This window comes from Hyla sarda, chromosome 9 (genome assembly GCF_029499605.1).
Source record: "Hyla sarda isolate aHylSar1 chromosome 9, aHylSar1.hap1, whole genome shotgun sequence".
Classification (NCBI taxonomy): Eukaryota; Metazoa; Chordata; class Amphibia; order Anura; family Hylidae; genus Hyla; species Hyla sarda.
In genome coordinates, this window is record NC_079197.1 from 171181581 (window position 1) to 171209311 (window position 27731).

At 41.9% G+C, this 27731-nt stretch overlaps 1 protein-coding gene across 11 annotated transcripts in view; it reads right to left on the minus strand.

The window, feature by feature from the left end:
* Positions 1–27731, minus strand: part of COL11A2 (collagen type XI alpha 2 chain) — a 161876-nt gene that overhangs the window by 6832 nt on the left and 127313 nt on the right. For all 11 annotated transcript variants that reach the window (XM_056539322.1, XM_056539319.1, XM_056539321.1 and 8 more), the window contains 25 exons: positions 27099–27152; positions 26169–26213; positions 25844–25897; positions 24636–24689; positions 24469–24522; positions 24265–24372; positions 24067–24156; positions 22343–22396; positions 22127–22234; positions 20774–20881; positions 17770–17823; positions 14597–14650; positions 14147–14254; positions 12724–12777; positions 12573–12626; positions 10080–10133; positions 9900–9953; positions 9268–9375; positions 5330–5383; positions 4171–4224; positions 2938–2991; positions 2657–2710; positions 2460–2567; positions 2027–2080; positions 1897–1950 (listed from right to left, as the gene is read on the minus strand). In XM_056539322.1, coding sequence (XP_056395297.1) covers positions 1897–1950; positions 2027–2080; positions 2460–2567; positions 2657–2710; positions 2938–2991; positions 4171–4224; positions 5330–5383; positions 9268–9375; positions 9900–9953; positions 10080–10133; positions 12573–12626; positions 12724–12777; positions 14147–14254; positions 14597–14650; positions 17770–17823; positions 20774–20881; positions 22127–22234; positions 22343–22396; positions 24067–24156; positions 24265–24372; positions 24469–24522; positions 24636–24689; positions 25844–25897; positions 26169–26213; positions 27099–27152 — 1701 coding nt within the window. The remainder of the gene's footprint in view (positions 1–1896; positions 1951–2026; positions 2081–2459; positions 2568–2656; positions 2711–2937; positions 2992–4170; positions 4225–5329; positions 5384–9267; positions 9376–9899; positions 9954–10079; positions 10134–12572; positions 12627–12723; positions 12778–14146; positions 14255–14596; positions 14651–17769; positions 17824–20773; positions 20882–22126; positions 22235–22342; positions 22397–24066; positions 24157–24264; positions 24373–24468; positions 24523–24635; positions 24690–25843; positions 25898–26168; positions 26214–27098; positions 27153–27731) is intronic.

Genomic DNA, 27731 nt, shown 5'->3' on the forward strand with positions numbered 1-27731 from the left:
CATTGCTCTCCAGAATTTGGAACCTCAGCAAATCTACCTCTAAAACTTGATATTTGAACCAAATACAGTGATCACCCAACTTACAATGGCCTCAGGTTACAATATTTTCATTCTTTTCTGGACCATTTTAACTTGCAAACAAACTCACCATACAAGGCTATGGACAGTCCAGATCTACGAAACATGTCAATGGCTGGAAGAACCGACCAATCAGAATGGGCATTTCCATGGTAAAACCCCTGTAGTACTGAAGTGCATGCACTGACTGGTGTCTGGTAGCGCCGCCTACAGTACAGGGAGGTATTACATGTTCTGTACTCTTTACCTGTACCAGGGTTAGCTGCTCCTTTGGACACCAGGTGAGGGCTGCTCCATGTTACTTTTTTAGGACACTGTGTTCTGTACAGGACCCTGAAGAAGCTCTTGTCCTCTACATAGACAGTGATTGCAGCTCCCAGCAGATCTTTATTACTGTTATATGTAAGGACTTGCTTTCTATATTAGTTATCTACTTATTTTTAATCCTCACACTTTGATATTTTGAATGACATTTTGGGGTTTTAGAACCACTTCCTAGGTTTCCATAGAGTTATGGTATCAAGATACAATGGTCGTCCTGGAACCAATTAATATTGTAACTTGAGGGATCACTGTACAGTCCCTCTACAACTCACTTGTGGATACATCTCAATTACTGACTGAAGTTTCAAGCACTACAGAAGGGATTTCTGTCATTGCGGGTGTACACAAGGGGGCAGGTTATATGGTTACATTGCCCCCATGAGCAACTTCAACTTCATCCAAATCTTCAGGATACAGAATACTGCAATTTACCATGGCAGAGCAGAAAGCCTTCCGCCCCCTGTCCCACCATACACTCCCGTGGGCTGCATATTATAAGATCTATGAAAGCTTTTTAAGATTGGGGTGTAGACTATAATAGATACTGAATAATTTGTTGGGAGTATTGTGCTTTATAACAGTATGTGTGCAATATGGCTGGCAATAGGAATACTCCAGTTGGTTGCTGGACTAATGTTTCTTCTTGCCCTTTGGACTACATTCACCTGGATCTGCCACAGGTTGTGTCCATTCCCTAAGTCTCTATGTTGGGTGGATAGGTTACATTCTATTCTGGATGTCGTTGTTCTTATTGTGTTTTTTTTTTTAGCTCATAACTGTTCAGATTACCCTCCTGTAAAACTCCAGTTAAAGGGGTACTCCAGTGGGAAAAAATGTTTTCAAATCATCAGAAAGTTATCCAGATTTTTAAATTTGTAATCCTTCCAGTACTTATCAGCTGCTGTATGCTCTAGAGGAAGTTGTGTAGTTCTTTCCAGTCTGACCACAGTGCTCTCTGCTGACACCTCTGTCCATATCAGGAACTGTCCAGAGCAGGAGAAAATCCCCATAGCAAATATATGCTGCTCTGGACAGTTCCTGACACATACAGAGGTGGCAGCTTAGAGCACTGTGTTCAGAGAAAGAACAACACAACTTCCTCCTAAGCATATAGCAGCTGATAAGTACTGGAAGGATTAAAATTTTGAAATAGAAGTAATTTACAGATCTATATAATTTCCTGGCACCAGTTGATTTGAAAACATTTGTTTTCCCCTTTAAAAAGTATAAGACATTGACCAAGCCAAAATAATAATGAGATCATCCAACATTATTTATTCGACCTCTTCTATATCATGTAGATATATAGATGACGCAATATTCTACATATCACTTTTTATTGATAATGTTAGCCTTATTTTATTGCTGTAGTCAATAGTATATTCTTTTAATGCTAAGAATATTCTCTACATATATATATATATATATATATATATATATATATATATATATAAAATATTCTTACAGTCACATAGGAATAATTCCATTTCCTACCTTCTCTCCTTTAGCACCATTATCTCCCTTGAGTCCAGGCAATCCGGGAGGACCCTATAGGAAAGACAGCTTAGTACATAGTCTCCAGGAATAGACTTTATATAGTAAAAACTCCTGTGGTCTCACTTACTACAGGTCCAGGGGGTCCAGCTTGACCAGTTGCTCCTGGGCGACCTTGTTCACCCTAAAGAAAATGTATAAAAATCAGATACTAGCACCAAGTTACATTATTTATGTGGTTAGAGTTATGTAATGTAACTGTATATCAGAAAGCGGGACACTGGACTATTTTAACAAAAAGTGACGCCTGTCCATAGCAAACAATCAATAAGAATCATGAAGCAGCGATCTGATAACAATTTTGTTGGAGGGTTGTGAGATGTAACTCGAAAATACTAAAAAAAAAACTTTTAAAGTCCCCCAACCTGTTAATTATAGTCATGATAAAATCTTTGCTATATATATAACATTGCCACATATATGACTGGTCTTTGCCGGAACGTACATGTCATAGAACCATTGACATGTGCGTCTTATCACAGATGTGCTGCCATATTACTCACCACAGCTCCGGGGATGCCTCTAAGTCCGTCTGGTCCTTGTTTTCCTTGAGATCCCTGAGGTCCAACAGCACCGGTCTTACCAGCAGGACCTAAAGCACCAGCCTCTCCCTAAGGGCAGATGACAAGGGTTATAAGAGACACATAAGGCTTTGATATATGCCATGTCTTTATACATGGAGTTCACACAGAACACCTACCTTAGCTCCTTTTTCTCCCTGACGACCTTCAGGACCAGCAGGACCGGCAGGACCCTGCAAGAGAGAGAGAGAGAAATTGTATAGGCCTGAAAGGTCATCTCTTTATACCAACACATATTGCAGTGTTACTCAACGTATGGCAACCCACAAGATGGAGACCTCTGATATGTTGGATACACGTCATTTAGTCACAGAGATGGTGTGAAGAGTGAGAGTAAAGGAGATCGGAAGGGTCAACATCAAGACAAACAAAAATCAAGGATATTCTAACTAGTACTTACTCTTTTCCCTAATGGTCCAGGGGGTCCATTCTCTCCAGTAGGACCAGGAGATCCCTGATGAAGGAGGACAGGATATAAGAAATTAGAAATGTGTTCCTGCTTACATTGCTACATCTGGGAAGAACCGGATATCCAGCTCCCAATGAAAAAAATAGTAAAAACTCCAACTTTATTGAAAAATCATATAAAAGCAAAAAAAGGTGGAAAAATTGTAAAAAATAAAAAGATTAAAACACAAACGAAACGCCGTTGGCGCTTGGTACTTTTATGATGCAAAAACATTTTTTTATGTAGATCTTCATTATTAATCTTTCTTTATTTTTGCTTCTACAGCAAACCTACTAAACCCCCCCTAAGGTGGAAAATGTGCGGAATGTCCGCGTGGAATATGCTGTGCGGAACATGGCCTAAAGGTGGTTTTAGACGTTGTAGGTGGCTGTGTGAACAATACGAGTTCTTCTTTGCTTGGTTCCTGCTTGGCAAGGCTTCCCCCGACTGCAGACGCCAGGGTTCACACTAGCATAATACGACCCGACCGCAAGGTCTTAAGACCAGAAAGGTAAAGCCGGGACGTGCGGCCATAATAGAGACATAAAAATGCATTAACATTATGTTAGTGTAAACCCGGCCTAAAGAGGGGGTGAAACATTTTATAGTGTTGGCGACATGAATAGTCCAGAAATTCCATTGGAAACCTTACAAACTAAAAACATTGGTCTACATCAGTTGCAAAACTACAACTCCCAGCATGCCCGGACAGCCAACGGCTGTCCGGGCATGCTGGGAATTGTAGTTTCGCAACATCTGGGGGGCCACACTGGTCTACATTGATGCACAGTGCTGCAGAAAATATCTGTTTTATCTGTGACATCCAATAACTTTACTTCCGTTTAGGTATTACAGGCCATATTTTTTTTTGTCTTTTTTTGTTAGTATTTTTGTATATTTAACCTCCAAAGTGCCTGACCTCCAAAATGTCCTCATTATTTTGGGGGAGATTTATCAAAACCTGTGCAGAGGAAAAGTTGCTCAGTTTTTCATAGCAACCAATCAGATCGCTACTTTCATTTTGCAGAGGCCTTGTTAAAAATGAAAGAAGCAATCTGATTGGTTGCTATGGGCAACCGGGCATCTTTTCCTTTGTACAGGTTTTGATAAATCTCCCCCCATAGAGTCTTAAAGTACCCCAACCTCCTTCAGATATTACCGCCAGCTACCCGATAAGTCACTTACAGCTTCTCCTTGTTCTCCATCTTCTCCTCGGTCACCCTTTGCTCCATCTTGTCCCTGTATGAAGAATCAATAGAAAGCAATGGGTGAGGTCGGTGCAAATCACCAGACGTAAGGAATGTTACAGCAGAAAAAAAAACATTAAAACTGCATATTTTCCACTTGGAATTGTGTGAATGGGCGTCTAGGAGAGCAGCTAGAAATATCACACATTTTTTCCATCACAGTTTCCGAAATGTTTATACTGGGAGGAATAATGTGGACGGTCGAGTAACTTGATATATCTGGGGCCCAACCCAAAATCTAAAACACATTTCAATATATATATATATATATATATATTTAATTATTGATCTCAAGTCCTGCAGGAATGCATGGGAACTGAGTATACATATATAAATATATATATATATATATATATATATGTATGTGTGTGTGTATATATACTCAGTTCCCATGCATTCCTGCAGGACTTGAGCCCTGTATAAATATAAATAAATAAATATATCAATTAAAAAAAAGATATATATATATATATATATATATATATATATATGTGTGTGTGTGTATATATATATATATATATATATATATATATATATATATATATACACACACACATATATATATATATATATATATATATATATATATCTTTTTTTTTATTGATATATTTATTTATATTTATACAAGGCTCAAGTCCTGCAGGAATGCATGGGAACTGAGTTCCTGCACTTTTTCCACAGCAGGATCACCATTCCCATTTTAGGAGTTCTGCAGGACCAGTCCTTGAGTGGAAGAAGTTCTCACACTTTTTTCCAAAGACTTGACCCCGGTGTATACATATATATATATATATATATATATATATATATATATATATATATATATTACTTTTAATGTGGTTGTAGATATTTGGGCTCCCTCCGACACCAAGGATTGGGTGTGACCACTACCTCAGCATCTCCCATCGCTACACCCCTGAATATAGACATCAGAAGTGCCTCCATGCTGCATTGTAGGACCCTGTAGGACCACCACTTTATGCAAGCAGGACAATTGACTAGTAACTTTTTTCACCTTATCAGTTCTGTAGGGACTAATACACATTGTTTAATACTCTTTTTTTTTTTTCATTCTACCCTTCATGGTGAGTACTTACTCTGGGTCCCATCTCTCCAGGGGGTCCAGGATCTCCAGGGAATCCAACGGGACCCTAAAACAGACAAAAGGGGTCAAACTTTATGTCATGGTCCAGAATGTAAAACAGAATTATGAAAATGCCACCAAGTACTATAGTATTGTAACAAGTACTATCGGATATTGTTTTTCACCATCCTGGGGGCCAGACAAGGGTCACCATTGTAAACTATAACATTTAACCTTGTTTTTACGGCCCAAAAAACAACCTAGACCAGAAGAAATATTACACAGATCATGAATCCGTAGTTGCTTGCGATCAATTCACAGCTGACAGTCCAACAAATTGGTCAAAGCCACAATTTTTTAGACCAATGTTTTTCCTAATTTATCCCTAAAAGGTCTTCCAAATATAGAAAATAAAGATATATAGCTAGGATGTGCCCTCACCTAAGGGGCCGCTGCATTTCATTTTATTTTATTTTTTAAATCAACTAGTGCTAGTACATTAAACAGATTTGTAAATTACTTATATTACAAATCTTAACCCTTTCAGTACTTATCAGCTGTTGTATGCTCCAGAGGAAATTTTTTTCTTTTTGAATTTCCTTTCTGTCTGACCACAGTGCTCTCTGCTGACACCTCTGTCCATGTCAGGAACTGTCCAGAGTAGGAGCAAATCCCCTTAGCAAACCTATCTTGTTCCTGACATGGACAGAGGTGTCCGCAGAGAGCACTGTGGTCAGACCAGAAAGGAAACTCAAAAAGAAAAGAACTTCCTGTGGAGTATACAGCAGCTGATAAGTACTGGAAGGATTAAGATTTTTAAATAGAAGTAATTTACAAATCTGTTTCACTGTCTGGCACCAGTTGATTTAAAAAGCTTAGCCCTTTCCTAAGGCTAATTTCACACTGCACAAAATTTCCCAATGTATTTTATTTTACGCATTCATTTTCATCTGTAATCAACAAAAAAAGGCCACAAAAAATATTCTGCTGATTACAGGGGAAAAAAGTGCACGTAAATTAAAATACGTCTGGAGATTTTACACAGTATGAACAATATACACGCAGCAAATTTCCTTTGAAGAGGCTAAACTGCAGTGGGAGGGATCAAGCAGAAGCCTGGACTGAAAAAGAAAGATGATACCCGACACTCACCGGTAATGCACAGTGAAGATTTATTATGCCATAGTGTAGAACAAGGACGCGTTTCGGCGTTGGAGCCTTCCTCAGCTGTCTGCCTATAGGCAGACAGCTGAGGAAGGCTCCCACGCCGAAACGCGTTCTTGTACTACACTATGGCATAATAAATCTTCGCTGTGCATTACTGGTGAGTGCTGGACATCATCTTTCTCCTACCTGTGGCTTTACCAACCTCGTACACCACCACGGAAGTGCCGACATATCCCTATGGCAGACACCTGAGGAAGGCTTCCATGTCGAAACGCGTCCTTGTACTACACTATGACATAATAAATCTTCACTGTGCATTACTGGTGAGTGCCGAGTATCATCTTTTTCCTACCTGTATCTTTACCTAACCTCGTGCACCACCACGGCAGTGCCGACATATCCCTATATTGAACCAATAAAGAGACAGGAGGTGTGTCTCAGACCACCGCAGACTCCCTGACGTCCCTGTAGCTATTCTGTAGTCACAGATCACAGCCCTGTCTTATGTCCTAACAGCGAGCACTGCCAAAAATAAAGAGTTGCTTTGCATCTCCCATTGGTAAGATTTTAGACAGGAGAAAGTATTACGAGTGCTGATATCTGTGATCAAAATCTTTACGTCAAAAAGAATCCCTGAAGGTTCCAGGGCAATAAGTCATAAGCAATCTTTAAGGGGTAACCCCCTTTCTAGTAAGGGTTTTCCCCACCAAGGGGTTACCCCTTAAAGGTTGCTTATGATATCTGTGATCGGCCCTCATTTACAGCCTTAAAGGGGTATTCCAGTGAAAAACTTTTTTTTTTCATATCAACTGGCTTCAGAAAGTTAAACAGATTTATAAATTACGTCTATTAAAAAAATCTTAATCCTTCCAGCACTTATCAGCTGCTAAAGTTGTTCTTTTCTGTCTGACCACAGTGCTCTTTGCTGACACCTCTGTCTGTCTCAGGAACTGTCCAGAGTAGGATCAAATCCCCATAGTAAACCTTTCCTGCTCTGGACAGTTCCTGATCTGGACTAAGGTGTCAGCAGGGAGCACTGTGGACAGAAAAAAAAAGAAGTCCAAAAAGAAAGGAAAATAACTTTCTCTGTAATATAAAGGCGCTAATAAGTACTAGAAGGATAAAGATTTTTTAATAGAAGTAATTTATAAATCTGTTTAACTTTTTGGCACCAGTTGATTAAAAAAAATGTTTTCCACCGGAGTACCCCTTTAAGTCAGAATATTAGAGTTTTATTAACTAAGACGTGTCCCAGAAGAAGAAAGGGTGGCACCACTGAAATATTCTAATCAGAATAGCTGATAAAATCTGGATAAGCGGCCAAGTGGGACAAATCCTGGTATAAAGTCTAGAGGTCCGAAGGAAAATATTCAGCAAACAGTGTTTGCGACACAACGCTTAACGCTCCTAGATGGAGTGACCAGCGGACCTGGCTCCCGGACAAGGGTGGGGAGCTCAGAGGCGACTGACAGCGGTTTCGCGCAGATGCGCAAAACCGCCAGCAGACGCCTCTGAGCGCCCCATTCTTGTCCAGGAGCCAAGTCCTCCGGTTACTCCAACTAGACTTGCGTTGAGTCGGAAGTCTTTCGGTGAGTGCAGGTTACCGTTTAGTACCTTTCTATGTGATTTGTGAGGGTCCAACCTCTGGTAACCACAATCAATCCCATGAATAAAGGGGCTAAAACCTCCTCAGCTTTTCACAGATGAAGTGCCACATACAGTAGCTTTGTCCAAATGGATGGGTCTGTGTTGTCATTTCTATGCCGAGCTTTGTTGGGGGTATCAAGCTATAGGAGCAAAGCCAAAGGGGCACTGCCCTATATCTAACACTGTAGACCCTAACAAAATCCGGCCATACATGTAAGACAGCTATCTTGCCTAAATCCTCCATACATGCGTACTCGGCCGAGCGTGCATGTGTTTTTAATGAGAAGTTTGGGATAATTTACAGCCACGTACAATTCTCCAAAAAATATTGGTGTTTGGTGTTACGTGCAGCGCTCCAGTCACTCATTCTGACAGTGAGCGCTCCTCTCCTCCTGTCACCGGCAACTCCGGGACTCGCTGTGCGGGACGCGCCTGCATGCGAGTCCTGGGCATCTCCTTACCCCACACCGTCTCTGGCTCCTCTCTGCATGCGCATCGTTGGCACGCGCATTCCTGTCCCTATTCCCGTCGCTATGCGATTTAAAGGACCAGTGCTCCCTTAATTATCAGTTGCACCTGTACCTCTTTTAAAAGTATCTGCACCTCCCACCACTCCTTGCCGGATCTTTGTTTGCCTAGAGCCTTAGAGAAAGCGTTACTGTGTTTGCCCTGCCGTGTTCTGACCTTCTGTTTCGTGACCTGACCTTGCTCCTGTGCCGCCTGTCTATTGACCTTCTGCTACGTTCCTGACCTTGCAACTGTGCCGCCTGCCCTGACCTTCTGCTATCCTGACATCGAGTAGCCAACCTGTGTGGAAGAGTCATACTAGGGGTAGCGACCTGGGTGCCTCCTGCCTTAGCAAGTTCATCCCGCTTTGCGGTGGGCTCTGGTGAAAACCAGCGGCACCTTAGACTCCGCTCCCTGGTACGGCCCACGTCATCTTCCACACAGGTACAGCGGATCCACTACTACCGTGAGTGTTACAATTGGCTTATTAAACCTGACATATTTTGGGGAAAGTTGATAAACCACCATAAACAATAGATGGACAACCAGTCCTCATCTTCAGACGATTATATAATTATCATATGTAAATATCTGAAGGGTTTTCCCTTTCTTACAAGACCATATTCTCACCGGGTTTCCTTTAGGTCCATCATCACCAGTAGGTCCCTTTCCTCCTGGGGGTCCGGGGTCACCTGGTTGCCCAGATTCTCCCTTTTCACCTCTATCTCCTCGTGGTCCCTGTCAAGTAAAGACACACGTTATAATGCAGAATATTCCAGAATAAAGTCAGGTCCAAAGTAATCTCCACATCAGAGTGTTGTGTAATTTTTTTTGGTGGGTTTTAATTCCCTACAATTTTTTTTTCACAGTATTTACTAAGGTTTCCTTACATTTGCACTTTTCCCTACGTTTTACTTTTTTTTACATGTGCTCTTATCTGCTCAAATCCATCACATTTTCTGTGGAAACCTTAGTAAATATGTTAGGTTTTTGTGAAAATGTTGCCCCCCCCCTCCCCTTCGGTGACTAGCCCACTTTCCCCATTGGCCACGCCCTTTTTTTGGTGTTTTCTCAGTAAAATGGAGAGTTAGTTGGGTTTTCTTAAGAATCTGGGGCACGACCCGACAAAACATGTCGGGTTTACAACAGCAAATCAGGGCCAATGTTAATATTTGACAGCAAGAGATTAAAAACAATTCCCTCGTGAACCCAAAACCAGAGATGAGACCGAAAGTAAAAGACTGAATTCCTGAATCTCTCACCTTAGGTCCCGATTCTCCTTGGACACCAGGCACTCCTGTCTCACCAGGTTCTCCCTACAATTTGTAAAGATAAGACATTTCTTTCATCAAATTTGTTCATACAGTCTATTTGGCTAATATCCAATAATAAATGTTTTTTAATTTTAATTATGCTTAAAAAAATAAATAAAAGAGACATACCTTCTCTCCTGGAGGTCCCAAGTTTCCTACACCACCAGGAGGACCTTGAGGTCCCTAAAAAAGAGCAAAAACAATCATTAATGGACATCAGATAAAGACAAAGGGGGTATTTATAATTTTTACCTGTAGTCAGTTTCTTTTACCGTTTTTTTTTTACATTGGTTTTTACGGATGTGCGCCAAATTTATCATTTGGCGTCTGCCCTTTAGTAACTTTGGCACATATCATAGTCTTCCTTTGGTATGTGTGTATATATTATTGTTGGTGGTGATTTGTTACAAACAAGTGCCTTATTGCGCCAAATTAGCGCCAAAATACAATTGGCGCAAATGATAAATTACTGACCACCGCAAAAATCATACACAGGACTCTCAAAATCCTACCAAGTTTACAAAATGACAGTGGAGAGAATGTGCCAAAAGTTGGCGCAAAAAGACACTGTGCCAAAATAATGCGCCAAACATAATCAATAAAAGACACATAAATCCTTTGATAAATACTCCCCAAAGTGTTAAATAGAGATAGATATACACATGAAATAGGTGTTGCTTTCCACCATGAACATGCACACTTGGCTTCATTGAGCATACATGTTTATTTTATTGGGGAAAGGAGGGTAGACCAATCTTCCATGGGAACAAGTATGGTGAATACATCCAATATTTAAAGACAGATAAGGAGCTATTATACACAAATCAATGGAATTCCACTGAAATTTACATCCCATTGACTTAAATGGGTTTCCTCTGTCCCATTCACACAGCAGAATTTTCGTGGCAGAAACTCTGCATTCTGCAAAATTTAAAGACCTGTCTTTACTTTTGTGGAATTCCACGGTGGAATTCCATTGAAGTCAATGGGGCTTTAAATTTCAGCAGAATACTGTGCTTTGAGGACACAGAATACCACTGCAATTCCATCTGAATTCTATCAGAATTTAAAGGGGTACTCCCCTGGAAAACTTTTTTTTTTAATTAACTGGTGCCAGAAAGTTAAACAGATTTGTAAATTACTTCTATATAAAAATCTTAATCCTTCCAGTACTTAACAACTGCTTTTCTTTTTGAAGTTCCTTTCTGTCTGACCACAGTGCTCTTTGCTGACACCTCTGTCCATGTCAGGAGCAAATCCCCATAGCAAACCTATCCTGCTCCGGACAGTTCCTGACATGGACAGCAGAGAGCACTGTGGTCAGACAGAAAGGAAATTTAAAAAGAAAAGAACTTCCTGTGGTGCATACAGCAGCTGATAAGTACTGGAAGGATTAAGATTTTTTAATAGAAATAATTTACAAATCTGTTTAGTTGATTTAAAAAAAAAAAATTTTTTCCAGGGGAGTACCCCTTTAACAAACTTTAATAGCCTAATGGGTATGACCAACCTAAGTGCACTTATGTTTTCCAAACATTGTGTGTCCAGCTGTTGCAAAACTACAACTTCCAGCATGCCCGGACAGCCTTTGGCTGTCAAGGCATGCTGGCAGTTGTAGTTTTGCAACAGCTGGAGGCACCCTGGTTGGGAAACACTGGTTTAGATTGTAAAGTTAGATTTTGTCCTAGGCTGGGCTGGAAGCCCGTGAAGGTCCTAGGGTGAAGCTATGGAGCATGCTGGGAGTTGTAGTTTTGCAACAGCTGGAGACACGCTGCTGGTAAAACACTGCTGTAGTGGGTCATGAGTATCTTGGGGTCCAGTTTCTAAGGCCTCAATCACATCTACATTGGGGCTTCCATCACAGATTCCATTCGAGGTTAAAAAGAGAGCTGGTCGGGTTTCCATCTGGTTTCTTTTATTTAAAGGGGTACTCCGGTGGAAAACTTTTTTTTTTTTAAATGAACTGGTGCCAGAAAGTTAAACAGATTTGTAAATTACTTCTATATAAAAATTGCAATCCTTCCAGTACTTATTAGCAGTTGTATGCTACAGAGGAAATTATTTTCTTTTTGAATTTCTTTTTTGTCTTGTCCACAGTGCTCTCTGCTGACACCTCTGTCCGTGTCAGGAACTGTCCAGAGCAGCATAGGTTTGCTATGGGGGTTTTCTCCTGCTCTGGACAGTTCCTGACACGGGCATCAGGTCTCAGCAGAGAGCACTGTGAACAAGACAAAAAAGAAATTCAAAAATAAAAAAAATTTCCTCAGTAGCATACAGCTGCTAATAAGTACTGGAAGGACAAATATTTTTTAATAGAAGTCATTTACAAATCTGTTTAACTTTCTGGCATCAGTTGATTAAAAAAAAATGTTTTCCACTGGAGTACCCCTTTAAGCAGAATCAGACTGGACAAAAAAATATAACATTTTCAGCATCTTTTTGTCCGCTCAGAGCCCCCTTAAAAAACTGATTCTGCAACGGAGCTCCAAAATATGTGAACTGAGCCTTAGCTGATGCAGCTCAATAATGCGCTAGTCTTCCCTTTAGAGTCCGTTCAGGATGATATTGATATATACTAGTACAGACTGGACGGATAAACTGTATAGACTTGTAATAACTCACATCAGCTCCATTAGGTCCTGCTGGTCCGCGAGGTCCTGGTGGTCCAGGTGGGCCCTGGGTAATAATAAAGGAAAGTAATATTAAATATAAATGAGGAATATAATATACATCAGAGATTCATATATATTGTCTATGATGTGATGACACTTACCATAGGACCAACGTCGCCAGTTTCTCCCTTCTCACCAGATGGACCGGGCAGACCCTGTGGCACATAAGAGTAAGAGGTGAATGTCTATCGTAAAAGCTAATGTAGAGATTAGAATTGTCATGTATAGATGTAGCAGGGCCAAGTTTGTCATTAGGAACTCATATTGTTTAGGTAAAGCCATAGAAATAAATATATATGGGTCAATAAAGTGGCTAGAAGTTTATTTGCACCAACACGTACATGCGACGTTTCGGCCAAATGGCCGAAACGTCGCATGTACTTGTTGCTGCAAATAAACTTCTAGCCACTTTATTCACTCATATGCAGTTTGCTGTGTCTTCGCTTTGGATGGAATTTGCTTGATCGGACGGTGGCACGCTGGTTGGACACTTGCAGATGCACTAGGACTCTCGAGTGCTGACTCCTTTCTTTGCTTATATATATATATATATATATATATATATATACAGCAGCACTCTTGTAAAGTAAAATTTTTAGGAGGTGGGTGCAGGCAATTGTAAATTATAGTATACTCGGAAAGCTCTTTGTTTCCAGGACTGGAGACGTGATGTCATGACATGCCCCCTCGTGATGTCACGCCACGCCCCCGCATAGAGGTGGGGTCCAAGTGTCGGGCCTCCTGCGATCAGACATCTTATCGCCGCTAATGCGCGTATGGTCGACCTCCGTTCCACCACTCCCGCGACCCCCCCCCCCCCCCCTCCCAATACAGCTTTACGGGAGAGGCGGGGATGCACAAACACTCCAACTCGCGAATAGAGATACATGGAGGGGGCGTGTCAGCCATGGCATCATGCTGCGGCCGACATGCCTCCTCCTACCGGGGCCCCGTAAAGGAGATTGCGGGGGGTCCTAGCGTTCGGACCCCCCACGATCAGACACTTATAGGTACTCCGCTGCCCCAGCGTTCGGAACATTTTGTTCCGAACTCTTGAAGCAGGTGGCGGGGGACGTGACGTCACTGCCACGCCCCTCGTGACATCACGTCTTGCTCCCTCAATGCAAGTCTATGGGACGGGGCATGGCAGCCGCCACGCCCCCTCCCATAGACTTGCATTAAGGGGGTGTGGCGTGATGTCCCGTGGGGCTTGACAGTGACATCACAACCTATGCTGCCGACACCAAGCGTCGGGACCCCCATGATCAGACATCTTAGGATCTTAAGATGTCTAGGGACGGAGTACCCCTTCAAGCTGGCTAGTAGAAATTTAAAAAAAATCTACAAATCCTTTTTTAACATAATACAACAACATAAGTCGCGAAATAAAAGAAAGTAAAGAGAAGATTAGCTGTGTAATGTAGAAACTGAGGAAATTCTTAACATTTTATCAACAATTTATTAGCGTCACAAGACGAGAGCCCATCCCTGCTCTACATGACAGTATCCCCATAATAATCTCACCTGAAGTCCAATGGGTCCCGGAGAACCTGGGAAACCTCTTGTACCTTCATCACCTTTCGCTCCAAAAATTCCCTGCTGTCCACGAGGGCCGGGCTCTCCATCAGCGCCCTGAATAATTACGGTAATAAGATTAATTAAAGCATCAGAACGAGGTCTGTAGAGGTCACCGGGCAAAACATTGTGCATGGGATTATTTATTTTAGAAAAAAGAGGCATGAGACTGGTGACACCAGGTGACAGGTATATACAGTACTATGGGGGAGATTTATCTAAACCCGTCCAGAGGGAAAGTTACCCAGTTGCCCATAGCAACCAATCAGATCGCTGCTTTAATTTTTAACAAGGCCTCTGAAAAATGAAAGAAGCGATCTGATTGGCATTTTTGGGGAACATACTGTATTTTGCTCTATTTATAGACATTGCGATGTTTGCATTGTTAGCGACACTTACCGGAGTACCTGGCTGTCCAACAGGACCGATAGGACCAGGAGGACCAGGGGGACCCTGAAAAGAGAGACATTTTAATTAATCCCTTTTTTGGTAAAATACAACACACATCATGTATATAGACATAATACTGTATAGGTTCTAACATTATCTATAGACCGAATCTATGATGCTGAAGAAAAATAAATTTTGTGGTACGACGGCTTGGTTTGTCGCACTAGGATCTCTAAATCTCTGGCAATGTGTCATTATTTGAAGGATAAATGTGTGCTACATCAGACTTCATGGCCTTAAAGGGTTACTCCGCTGTCCCAGCTTGGAGCGAGCGGCGGGGGTCACGATATCACTGCCACACCCCTTGTGACGTTACACCATGCCCCCTCAAAGCAAGTCTATGGGAGGGGGCGTGGCATCCGCCACACCCCCTCCCATAGGCTTACAATGAGGGGGCATGATGTGACATCACGAGGGGGCGTGGCAGTGATGTCATGACTCCTGCCCCCCACACCTAGCTTTCTTAACGAACGCCGGGTGCGGCACAGAGATTGCGGGGGTCCCAGTTGCGGGACCCCTGCGATCAGACATCTTATCCTTTATCCTTTGGATAGAGGATAAGATGTCTAGGGGTGAAGTACCCTTTTAAATTGAAAAGCATCAATAAAAGCTTAGAAGTCCAGTAGGGGGTCCTTATCAGTGTCTGACAGCTCTCTGCATACACACTCATACAGATAAGGAGGGGAATCATTGAGTGACTCCGCCTACTGGACTCCTAAATGCGTATTGAGCAATAATTTCAATCAATAAGTTTTTCTAAATCTTTTTACAACAAAATGTATGTCAATCTGCGCTGCAAAATGGTGCTAGTAGATTGTACCGTGACTTCATAGTGACTGGTTCTCCTTAAATATTCTAATAATTCTCCAGAGATGAAGGAAAATGGTTCATGGAGAAATCAATTGAAAGAAACCTCAGCTGGGGCCATGTATGTCTGGAACTGAGGGCAGGATGAGCATTACAGGGGGAAAAACTGCGTAAACTGCAACAAAGATCTCAATGTTGTATATAATGCACACGTTGTATGCCCTTTGGTTTGGAAAAGCAACCCAAGTAACCCCTCTAATACTGCCCCCTGTGGTACCCCATTACAGTGACCCCTCTAATACTGCCCCCTGTGGTACCCCATTACAGTGACCCCTCTAATACTGCCCCCTGTGGTACCCCATTACAGTTACCCTTCTTATACTGCCTCCTGTGGTACCCCATTACAATATCCCCTCTAATACTGCCCCCTGTGGTACCCCACTACAGTGACCCCTCTAATACTGCCCCCTGTGGTACCCCATTACAGTGACCCCTCTAATACCTCCCCTTGTGGTACACCATTACAGTGACCCCTCTAATATTGCCCTCTGTGGTACCCCATTACAGTGACCCCTCTTATACTGCCCCCTGTGGTACCCCATTACAGTGACCCCTCTAATACCTCCCCTTGTGGTACACCATTACAGTGACCCCTCTAATATTGCCCCCTGTGGTACCCCATTACAGTGACCCCACTTATACTGCCCCCCCAGTGGTACCCCATTACAATAACCCCTCTAATACTGCCCCCTGTGGTACCCCATTACAGTGACCCCTCTTATACTGCCCCCTGTGGTACCCCATTACAGTGACCCCTCTAATACTGCCCCCTGTGGTACCCCATTACAGTGACCCCTCTAATACTGCCCCCTGTGGTACCCCATTACAGTGACCCCTCTTATACTGCCCCCTGTGGTACCCCATTACAATGACCCCTCTTATACTGCCCCCTGTGGTACCCCATTACAGTGACCCCTCTAATACTGCCCCCTGTGGTACCCCATTACAGTGACCCCTCTAATACTGCCCCCTGTGGTACCCCATTACAGTGACCCCTCTAATACTGCCCCCTGTGGTACCCCATTACAGTGACCCCTCTAATACTGCCCCCTGTGGTACCCCATTACAGTGACCCCTCTAATACTGCCTCCTGTGGTACCCCATTACAGTGACCCCTCTTATACTGCCCCCTGTGGTACCCCATTACAATGACCCCTCTAATACTGCCCCCTGTGGTACCCCATTACAGTGACCCCTCTAATACTGCCCCCGTGGTACCCCATTACAGTGACCCCTCTAAAACTGCCCCCTGTGGTACCCCATTACAGTGACCCCTCTAATACTGCCCCCGTGGTACCCCATTACAGTGACCCCTCTAATACTGCCCCCTGTGGTACCCCATTACAGTGACCCCTCTAATACTGCCCCCTGTGGTACCCCATTACAAACAGTGACCCCTCTTATACTGCCCCCTTGTGGTCTCCCCTACTAACAGAGTTACAGGTTTCTGTATAATTTCATGTATACTTTACATACTTTTTATACTTACATGGGGCAGCTGCCTTCCTCTACATATGGCAAGACAAAAGCGCTCTTGTACCCTCAGTCCTCTACCCAACCAAAAATGGTATCTATAACATCCCAGGAGGTTGTCTTGTGTTTATCTACATCTAAGCTGAGTTTTTATTATTTTAAGTGTGTGCAAAGTCAAAGTTTCCACAATATGCTGGATTGACAAATTTAAGTCGTGTAGTTGTACTAAGTGATACAGTAGATGCCATATTGCTATGACGTACTTGCACTATCCTTATGCCATTCCTTTAATAGGGGCCCCACACTGACTGTACATAAACTTGGAAGGACTCCACTTGTATACTTTATATTGGACACCAGGTGAGGGCGGCTCCATGTTACTTTTTTAGGACACTGTGTACTGTACAGGACCCTGAAGAAGCTCCTGTCCTCTACATAGACAGTGATTACAGCTCCCAGCAGATCTTTATTACTTTTATATATAAGGATTTGCTTTATCTATAGTAATTATCTACTTATTTTTCATTAATCCTCACTTTTTCCTATTTTTGGAGACATTTTGGGGGCTTCAGAACCAATTATCAGGTTTCCATAGAGTCATGGCTCAACATAAAATGGTTTCACCATACAATGGTCGTCCTGGGACCGATTAATATTGTAACTTGAGGGACAACTGTATACATACCATATATATATATATATATATATATATATATATATATATATGTATATATATATATATATATATATATATACACATACAGTAGTATCCGGATACTTACATGTTCTCCCTTGTTACCCTTGCCTCCTTTCTGTCCGTGTTCACCAACTTCACCCTGAGAAATGATAAAGATATAAGCGGTGTGATACATAGGAATACATAGAGATCTTGTCAACAATAGTGTTAAGCACAAATATTCATAATGCAAATTTTTATCACGAATATCGGCACTTCGCGATTTCGCGAATATTTAAAATATAATGCTATATATTTGTAATGACGAAGATTCGCGTTATTTTTCACATGCAAATTTCTATGTGAATTTTCCATGCAAATTTTCGCATGGAAAAAAAAAGTGAACGAACATAGCGAATATGCGAATTTCGCAAACATAGGACGAATAATCATCAATATATTCGCGAAATATCACAAATTTGAATATGGCCCCTGCTGCTCATCACTAATCAACAACAATATAATGGACTGAACATGGGCTGCTGCTTAGCATACGACAAGGACAAATAGTCTGAGGGTCTATTCACACGCCAGTATTTCCGCTTGTGGAATTTCGCCTCAAATTAAAGCCAATAGACTTCTATGGGATTCCGCACTCCCATTCACACTTCTGAATTTCCGCAAGCGGAAATTCAGAAGTGTGATTGGGAGTGCGGAATCCCATAGAAGTCTATGGGCTTTAATTTGAGGTGGAATTACACCAGCGGAAATTCTGCCGTGTGAATAGACCCTAAGGCCTCGTTTACACAGAGGAAAATGTGCAGAATGTCTGCTAGGAAAACGCGAGCGGACATTCTGCACATTTTGCATGTTGTGCCGGCGCCAGGACCGCTTGGAAGTGCACAGTCTCCAATGTATTATCGAGTGGTTCCTGCTGAAAGAATAAACATTTTCATTATTTCGGCAGACAGCGAAATCGGAATGTCCGCGGCGGAAACTTTACCATGTGCACGATTCAGCAGAATACCATTGAAAACAATGGGACTTTTTTTCACCGGATTCCACTTGGAAATTTGACAGTGTGAACATAACCTGAGGCCAAGTTCACACGGTGGAATTTCTGTACGGAATTCCGTGGAAGAACTCCTCAGGAAATCCCGCAGAAATTTTAAGTACATTTTGTTTAAAGGGGTGGTCCAGAAATAGAAAACCAGCACTAATTTTTTCTAATGACAGCGCCACTCCTGTCTACAGGTTGTGTGTGGTATTACATTTTTTTCTCCATTCACTTTAAGGCCTTGTTCACATTGCTGTCTGATTACTCATGCATGAACTATTTTTTTCTCCGATAAACTACCGGATCCCAGACGGACCCCATTAAAGTGAATGGGGTCTGTGGGGAGCCAGCAGTGTCCATTATGTTCCGACCTGATTCTGCTCAAAAAAAGAAGTGCCGAACCGACCTTTAAAAAGAGCCGAACCGACCGTGAACAGTGCCACTCCTGTCCACAGGTTGTGTGTGGTATTACAACTTTTTCTCCATTCACTTTAAGGCATTGTTCACATTGCCGTCAGATTACTCATGCATGAACTATTTTTTTCTCCGATAAACTACCGGATCCCAGACGGACCCCATTAAAGTGAATGGGGTCTGTGGGGAGCCAGCAGTGTCCATTATGTTCCGACCTGATTCTGCTCAAAAAAAGAAGTGCCGAACCGACCTTTAAAAAGAGCCGAACCGACCGTGAACAGTGCCACTCCTGTCCACAGGTTGTGTGTGGTATTACAACTTTTTCTCCATTCACTTTAAGGCCTTGTTCACATTGCCGACAGATTACTCATTAGATGCACTATTTTATTCTCCACTAAACTACCGGATCCCAGATGGACTACATTCAAGTAAATGTGGTCTGTGGGGAGCCGGCAGTGTCCATTGTGTTCTGACCCGTTTCTGCTTAAAAAAAAAAAGAGCCAAACCGACCTTGAACAGGACAGAAGACAACGTCAATATGAACTTAGCTGTACGGAACTGAGCTGCAGTACCACACACAACCTGCAGACAGGGGTGGCGCCGTTTATGGAAGAAATTAGCTCTGGTTTTCTATTTATGGATAACCCCTTTAAAGGGGTACTCCGGTGGGGAAATTTTTTTTTATCAACTGGTGCCAGAAAGTTAAACAGATTTGTAAATTACTTCTATTAAAAAAATCATAATCCTTCCAGTACTTATTAGCTGGAACACAGAGCTCTCTGCTGACATCTTAAGAACTGTCCAGAGTAGGAGAAAATCCCCATAGCAAACATATGCTGCTCTGGACAGTTCCTAAAATGGACAGAGATGTCAGCAGAGAGCACTGTGCTCGTGATGTAAGCAGAGATCACTGTGCTCCAAAAAGAAAAGAATTTCCTCTGTAGTATTCAGCAGCTAATAAGTACTGGAAGGATTACGATTTTTTTTATAGAAATGATTTACAAATCTGTTTGACTTTCTGGCATCAATTGATTAAAAAAAGTTTTCCACCGGAGTACCCCTTTAATGGGATTCCACTGTTCCATTTACATTCCACAAAATGTAAAGATCTGTCTTTATATTTTGCGGAATTTCTGGAGGAATCCCATTAAACTCAATGGGGCTTGAATTTCAGCAGAATTGTTGAGAAAACACAGAATTTCGCAGAAATTCTGACAGAATTCCGCAATTCCATTCAGAAAGCTTTGATGAACGGAATTTGTGCAGAATTGCGGAATTCCCTGTGTGAACATAACCCAAGGGTCCTCTTACACAAGCAGATAGCTCCTTGATATGGGCACCAATCAGCTATAAATAAGTCAATGAGCGCTCATTGTAAGGACCCTTCAGAATGCCCAATTATTGGTAGGGAACGGCCAACTAACCAAAAGCTGCATCACATCTATCATTGTTATCAGCACATATACAAGGCCAGCAGATGATGGCCGCACAAACACAATGATCAGTAGACAAAAGAGCATTTGCTTGTTGATCAGCTGATCGCTGTGTCTTATACACAGAACAATCATCGCCCCTTTGGCCATATTTGCCCCAATACAAGGCCCTTGTGTACAATGGGAGGCTGTAGTTTCAACCTTACCTTATCTCCGTCTTCTCCAGAAATTCCAGGAGGTCCAGCCGGTCCAGGAAGACCCACAGGCCCCTGCACTCCATCTCTACCCGCAGGGCCAATGGGGCCTTTCTCACCCTAAAATAACATGGAGAACATATTAGACTAATCATAACGTAGATAGTGCAAACAGACAGAATAATGAATTACATTACATTATGTATTCAGCATTTCTTCAGATTAAAGGGGTACTCCAGTGGGGGGAAAAAATGTTAAAATCAGCTGGTTCCAGAAAATTATACAAATTTGTAAATTTCTTTTTTGTTTAACATTTTTAATCCATCTGGTACTTATCATCTCCTGTATGCTCCAGAGAAAGTTGCCTAGTTCTTCCCAGTCTGACCACAGTGCTCACTGCTGTCACCTCTTTCCGTGTCAGGAACTGTCCAGAGCAGAAACAAATCCTCATAGAAAACAGTTCCTTACAAGGACAGAGGTGGCAGCACTGTGGTCAGACTGGAAAGAACTACACATCTTCCTGCAGAGCATATAGCAGTTGATAAGTACAGGAAGGATTAATATTTTTATATAGAAGTAGTTTACAAATCAACTTTCTGGCACAAGTTCAAGGTTTTCAGAACCTTTTTTTCCCCCTCCGGAGCCCTTTAAAAAACCTTTTATATATATATATATATATATATATATATATATATATATATTTTAGGATAATATGTCTTACACTGTTCACTCTTTAGGAAAAAAATGCCAATATATCTATATTCTAGGAATTAAATCCATAATGCATCTAGTGTATGTTACATCTGATGGTGCAATTTTTCACACTTTCGTGACCCCATTTGTACACAAGATGCCAAAGAGCACCTTAAGTCCAAATTTGGGTCAATTGCTTTTAAAAACAGAGCTGATTTCTTCCAAAAACAGCACTACCCCTGTCCCCAGGTTGTGTGTTGTATTGCAGCTCAGTTCCATTGATCTGAATGGAGCCAAGTTGTAATACCAGACACAACCTGAGGACAGGTATGGTGCTGTTTATGGAAGAAATTAGCTCTGGATTTGTTCTTAACCAGTGGCTTGGAAAAAAAGAAGCTTGATGGACTCATACCACTCAACATAAAAATAAATATAATAATATAAATTATAAATACTAATAATAATACTATTATATATATATATACATATATATATATATATATATAAAATAAATATATATATATATATATATATTTATATATATATATATATATAAAAATATATATATATATAAAATATATAATAATATATTCAATATATTATAAAAGCATTTGATTTATTAAGTGTGTAAACAGGTATCTGGACATCATGCCCACCAAGGTTTATACATACGGGAACACCCTTTTCTCCGGCAGCGCCTGAAGGTCCTTGAGGGCCTGGTCTTCCTGGGGGCCCGATGGGTCCACCTTGGCCTGGTCCACCTCTTTCTCCAGGAGATCCCTAAGGATAATACCAGCACATGGTGACTTAAGGGTATGAGATTACCAAACAGAGACAAAAAAGGAATAATAACATAAAAGGTATAAGATATAAAGAACAAGAACTTACTGCGGGACCAGCTGGGCCAGCAGGACCTTCATTACCCTTCAGACCTGGACCGCCCTAAGAGGGAGAGAAAAATAAACACGTCTAAATATAAGACATAAAACACCCAGTGTGTATGGAAGTGTTTCCCAACCAGGGTACCTCCAGCTGTTGTAAAAATACAGCTCCCAGCATGCCCGGACAGCCAACGGCTGTCCGGGCATGCAGGGAGTTGTAGTTTTGCAACAGCTGGAGGCACACCGGTTGGGAAACACTGGTTTATGTTAACTTATTGCGTTAGATTTTTGTAATGTCTGCTTATTTCATTTTTATTCATTTTGGGATTTATTTTACATTGTTTTGAAAATAGGTGGCATGACTTTTTTTTTATATTTTTGCGTAGAATACTCGGTCTATGAGATGCTATAGACTTTTTTGCCTCCATTAATGTTTTGGAAGGGGCTGGGAGTTCTCTAGAGAAGAAGTAAGTGCAGCCTAATCTGTGAGCCTGATCAATGTTATATCTTATTCAAAATGGCCGCCTTTGGATAATGGGTCACAAGGGGGTCCTGTCATGTAAGTATTTGCTGGATATCTGACATTAACTAATTATAAAGACCAAAGGGGAGATTTATCAAAAACCTGTCCAGAGGAAAAGATGCTAAGTTGCCCAGTTGCCCATAGCAACCAATCAGATCGCTTCTTTCATTTTGTAGAGGCCTTTTAAAAAAAATGAAAGAAGCGATCTGATTGGTTGCTATGGGCAACTTAGCATCTTTTCCTCTGGACAGGTTTTGATGAATCTCCCCCAATGTGTGTTTCCTGACCTCATCCAGATGAGGAGTATCTTATCCTTCCATTTTATAAATGTAAAGATGATGTAGTAAATCCAGTCCGGATACACTACTACTACGACTACTTTGGATAATAGATCCCAATGGGGCTTTATATGTTTATAGTTCTGCTCGATATCTGTCATTAAAGGGGTATATTTTTTTATTTGACTATGCTACAGGGGCTCTAAAGTCCATTGTATAGTGTCTGTACCTGTGTGAGACGGTTTTCTCACAATTCTTCTGTGATTTTTCCCCCCAATATTTATTTTTATCAGCATACAAAATGACTGTTGTCTCAGATTTTCCCCAGTTTGCAATGCGGCGGAGATCTGACCTCACTAGTCAGCTGATGACAGGGAGCCTGTCTGGGTGGAGCGATCGCTTGGTGGGAGAGAGATCAATCTGCAACTAATACAACAGCTGTAGGCACCCTGATTGAAAACCGATTTGACCAACTGATTTGAATGGAGGCAGCTCGTTTATGTTTCAATGGGTGGGGTGGCTGATGTGTGGGAGGGAGGAAGATGGAATTGTGGAATTGGTAGTCAAAAAAAGAAAAGTCAAACAGGAAATACTAGTTCATAAACAGCTAGTAACAGCGTTCTGGTAATCCCACAACATAGCCATTTAGCCCCAAGACAAGCGCAGATCCTTCCTAAGCATGTCCATTACTGTTTGACAGGTACGTACTAAAATCACCTTATGCTGGAGAACCCCTTTAACTATTTCTAAAGACCAAATGTCTTCCTAAACATCATGATGACGAGGAGTATCTTATCCTTCCATTTGATAAATATAAAGATAATGATGTAGTAAATATAGTCCGGATACACTACCACTACGACTACTTTTGTTGCTAGTACAACTATTACTAAAGGTGCGTTCATCTCCCTGGTAAAGGGGGTTACTCACTGGTGTACCGGGCAGGCCTCTCTCTCCTGGAAATCCTCTTAAACCAGCGGGACCATCCTTTCCACCAACACCGACTGTTCCGGGATCTCCCTGTGAAAGGAAGAATGATTGGGTTGTATCAGTATATGTATAGGATGTATAGTGAATAAAGAATAACCTGGATACGGGACTGAAAAACTGAAGTCATAATTTACTCACTTTAGTACCATCTTTACCAGATGGACCGGCCAAGCCCTGCTCTCCTGGAGGTCCTGGGGGGCCAGGGTGTCCTCTCTCTCCCATAGGACCAGATTCACCTTGAGAACCCTACATAAAATCAGACACAATAGAAAGAAGGTTTTATGGACAAGTCAAGACTCGGCAAGAGAGAATGAATGATAACATGTGCCATGTGTATCGTACCTGTGGTCCCACAACACCAGGAGGTCCTGTAGTCCCCACTTTACCTTGGAAACCCTACAAGGAAACATAAGGTAAACTATAATATGATATGGTACTCTTGGGATAGCTTTAAAGGGTAATATGAGGAGCTTATATACAGCTCACCACACAACCAGCCCCATACTCACCACTTCTCCTCTCTGTCCAGGGTGTCCTGGGATTCCATCTTTTCCTGGTGGGCCCTATAATAGAACGAGAAGTAGGAAAAATAACTATATTGCCCTTTCTTCATAGAAGTCATGCCTTGAAGTGATCATTGTTTCGAAAACGCCATAGGTTACAGTTCATATGATCAATTAAACTTAATCACACAATCAGTCTGTGTTTAGGAAGCCATTGATCCAGATTACCCATAGGGTGTTTCCCCGGGATATAACGATTTCTCAAATTCCAATCCTCCAATCGCCCTCCTGGGACTAATTTCCTAAACTCGGGAACCCTAGTTATTAAAATGTAACTTTTATTTGATTTCTATAAAAAATTCCAAAAATTTGTGAGAAAACAATAATATAATGTGGGTTAAAACCACAGTCATTGAGTCAGTTTAGGGTTAAATGTTATGTTCATTCCCATTTATAATTTGTACTACAGTTGGATATATAGCTCCTGGCCGGAATGCCACTTATATTTCTATTGGAATAATTCCATTTACATCCAACTCTAATAGTTAATAATACTGATCCCAATGCTGCATTGGGATCAGTATAATGCTGCATTGGGATCAGTATAATGCTGCATTGGGATCAGTATTATTAACTATCAGAGTTGGATGTAAATGGAATTATTCCAATAGAAATATAAGTGGCATTCCGGCCAGAAGCTATATATACGGTCTGCCAAGGCCTCTCCCAGTGACTTGCATTGAGTGGGCGTGGTCATGACGTCATGAGCGGGGCGTGTCCGTGACTTCACGAGCCTCTGGCACTGCACCCAATGCTCTAAACGAATGCCGGGTGCAGCAGGGAGATCGCGGGGGTCCCCAGTAGTAGGACCACTGCGATCAGACATCTTATCCCCTATCCTTTAGATAGGGGATAAGATGTCTAGGGGTGGAGTACCCCTTTAACGCCTTACCACTCCTTGACATGACAATATGCCAAGGGCCTTAGCTATCAATGGAGACAATAGCACGGTTGTAATACACAGTAACACTCCTGCAGTTGTCCCTTTCCCCATTAACCCTAATGAACAGGTAATTTTCTCATGCACAGTAGCTGTAAGGTGGGCCCCCAGAATCAAATTCACTGGTGGGAATTTCCTAGGCCCAGTCTGAAACTGATTACAATTAAACAAATATGGTGGAAATCTGGGGGCAAGAACTTCGAAATATACTCACAGGAGGTCCTTTAGGCCCAGGGAACCCATTAGAGCCTTGTGGTCCAGGAAGACCCTGTAAGAAAAGAAGGTTTCTTTGAGTAAAATTCAGAAGAAAGTGCTAAGTCAGAGTATAATATTTATAATATCTATAAACCATTGGGAAAATTACAATACGTCAAGAAGGAAAGTCTGGATAATAAATGCAAAAATGTGAAGAAGCCTAAATGGTAGAACAATGACTGTAGAGTTACTTAGTGTAAAGTCACTAAAATAGAACTACCAGATGGTCAGAGGTTTAGACTTATGGATTGTGAATGGTACTTTGTATGAATATCTGGACTTACTCTTTCTCCCGGTGGGCCAGAAGGACCATCTCCTCCAGATGTACCCTAGAGGAGGAAACAAGATAAGTGAGTATGTATCAAATACATTTACAGGTCACATCCAAAACACATGACAGGACTGGTGCAAGGATTTTTGCCACCCTAGGCAAAAGCTAATTCTGCCGCCCCCTTGACTCGGCCATTGGCTCCGCCCTTTTACATGCCCCACCTTACTACAGTGTTGACACATTAACAAACAAACCTCCTACTCATGTAATCACATGACTACTGGGTTGAGCGGTTGCCATCAGTACCTGGAGACAGTGTGCATTAAATTTCTTGCAGTTAACAGAGCGGCGCCCCCATCAAGAAGGCTCTAGGCAGCTGCCAATTTTGCCTATAAATGGAGCCGGCCCTGACTACTTAGACATCCATTGTTACGGGAATAAAAGCCGGAGAATTGCTGAGGTGACCAATAGATGGTAACACCGGTTTGGGGATAGCTGTCATTTCTTCCTAACTACTCTAGATCAGTGGGATTTTAGGTGTCCTACACCTTCAGCCAACAGCTGATTATCCCGATGTTCCCATACACATGTACGTTCAACCTGGCTAAGTGTACATGTGTTCTGAATGAATAGGGAAGGGGAAGCGGTAGGCCGTTGCCAGATGGATGTCCCTGAATACAAAAAGGTTGGGGACCTATAGTCTTGTTGGTTACTAAATCATCCAATAGTCATAAACATACTATATCTCGGTGGTCTCAAACTATGGCCCTCTAGATGTTGCAAAACTTCAACTCCCAGCATGCCCGGACAGCCGTCGGCTGTCCGGGCATGCTGGGAGTTGAAGTTTTGCCACAGTTTGAGACCACTGCTCTATCTAATCCAAAAGCTGAGGCACCTCCATGATACAGACAAAAAGACAAGGCAGATTGTTTTATTCTACAACCTTTGGGCCTGATTTCCCGCTGGCGCCTCGAGGTCCTCTTTGTCCTCTCGGACCCTGAAAAAGAATAAAACAGATAAATTATAAGCATACAAAGTATATAATGCATTGTATAACTAGTTTACAATGAACCTATAAAACGCACGGTTCATCAGAACGTTGCTGCAGGGGTCACTTCTTTTATGTCTTGGAATGGTTATGGTGACATATAGACATATCAGTGTCATCAGGATCGGACATTGTTTATGATACCCTAAAGAAAGTAATGTTTTAGTTTAGTCCGTCACCAGGGACAGACCGTGATGATGATAATAGTGGGGTGCCTAATATCCTAGGGACGGACCGTGTTGATGATAATAGTGAGGAGTCAAATATACTAGTGTAATGTCCCAGTACAGGACATGGTCCTGCACTACACTTAGGCCCTGTCAGCTTGACTCCCTCAGTGACCTGGGGGCTCTCCTGCAGTGTCTCCCCTGCTGTTACTTTAATGTTATTAATTGTAATATATGTATAGTCAGTATACAAATGTATAGACAGTATAAAGGACCTTTGGAGGACTTATGCAATTGTCTAAAGGACCTGAGGGATGTTACATGTTATGTTTATGTTACCCAGAGAGCACCAGCTTAACAC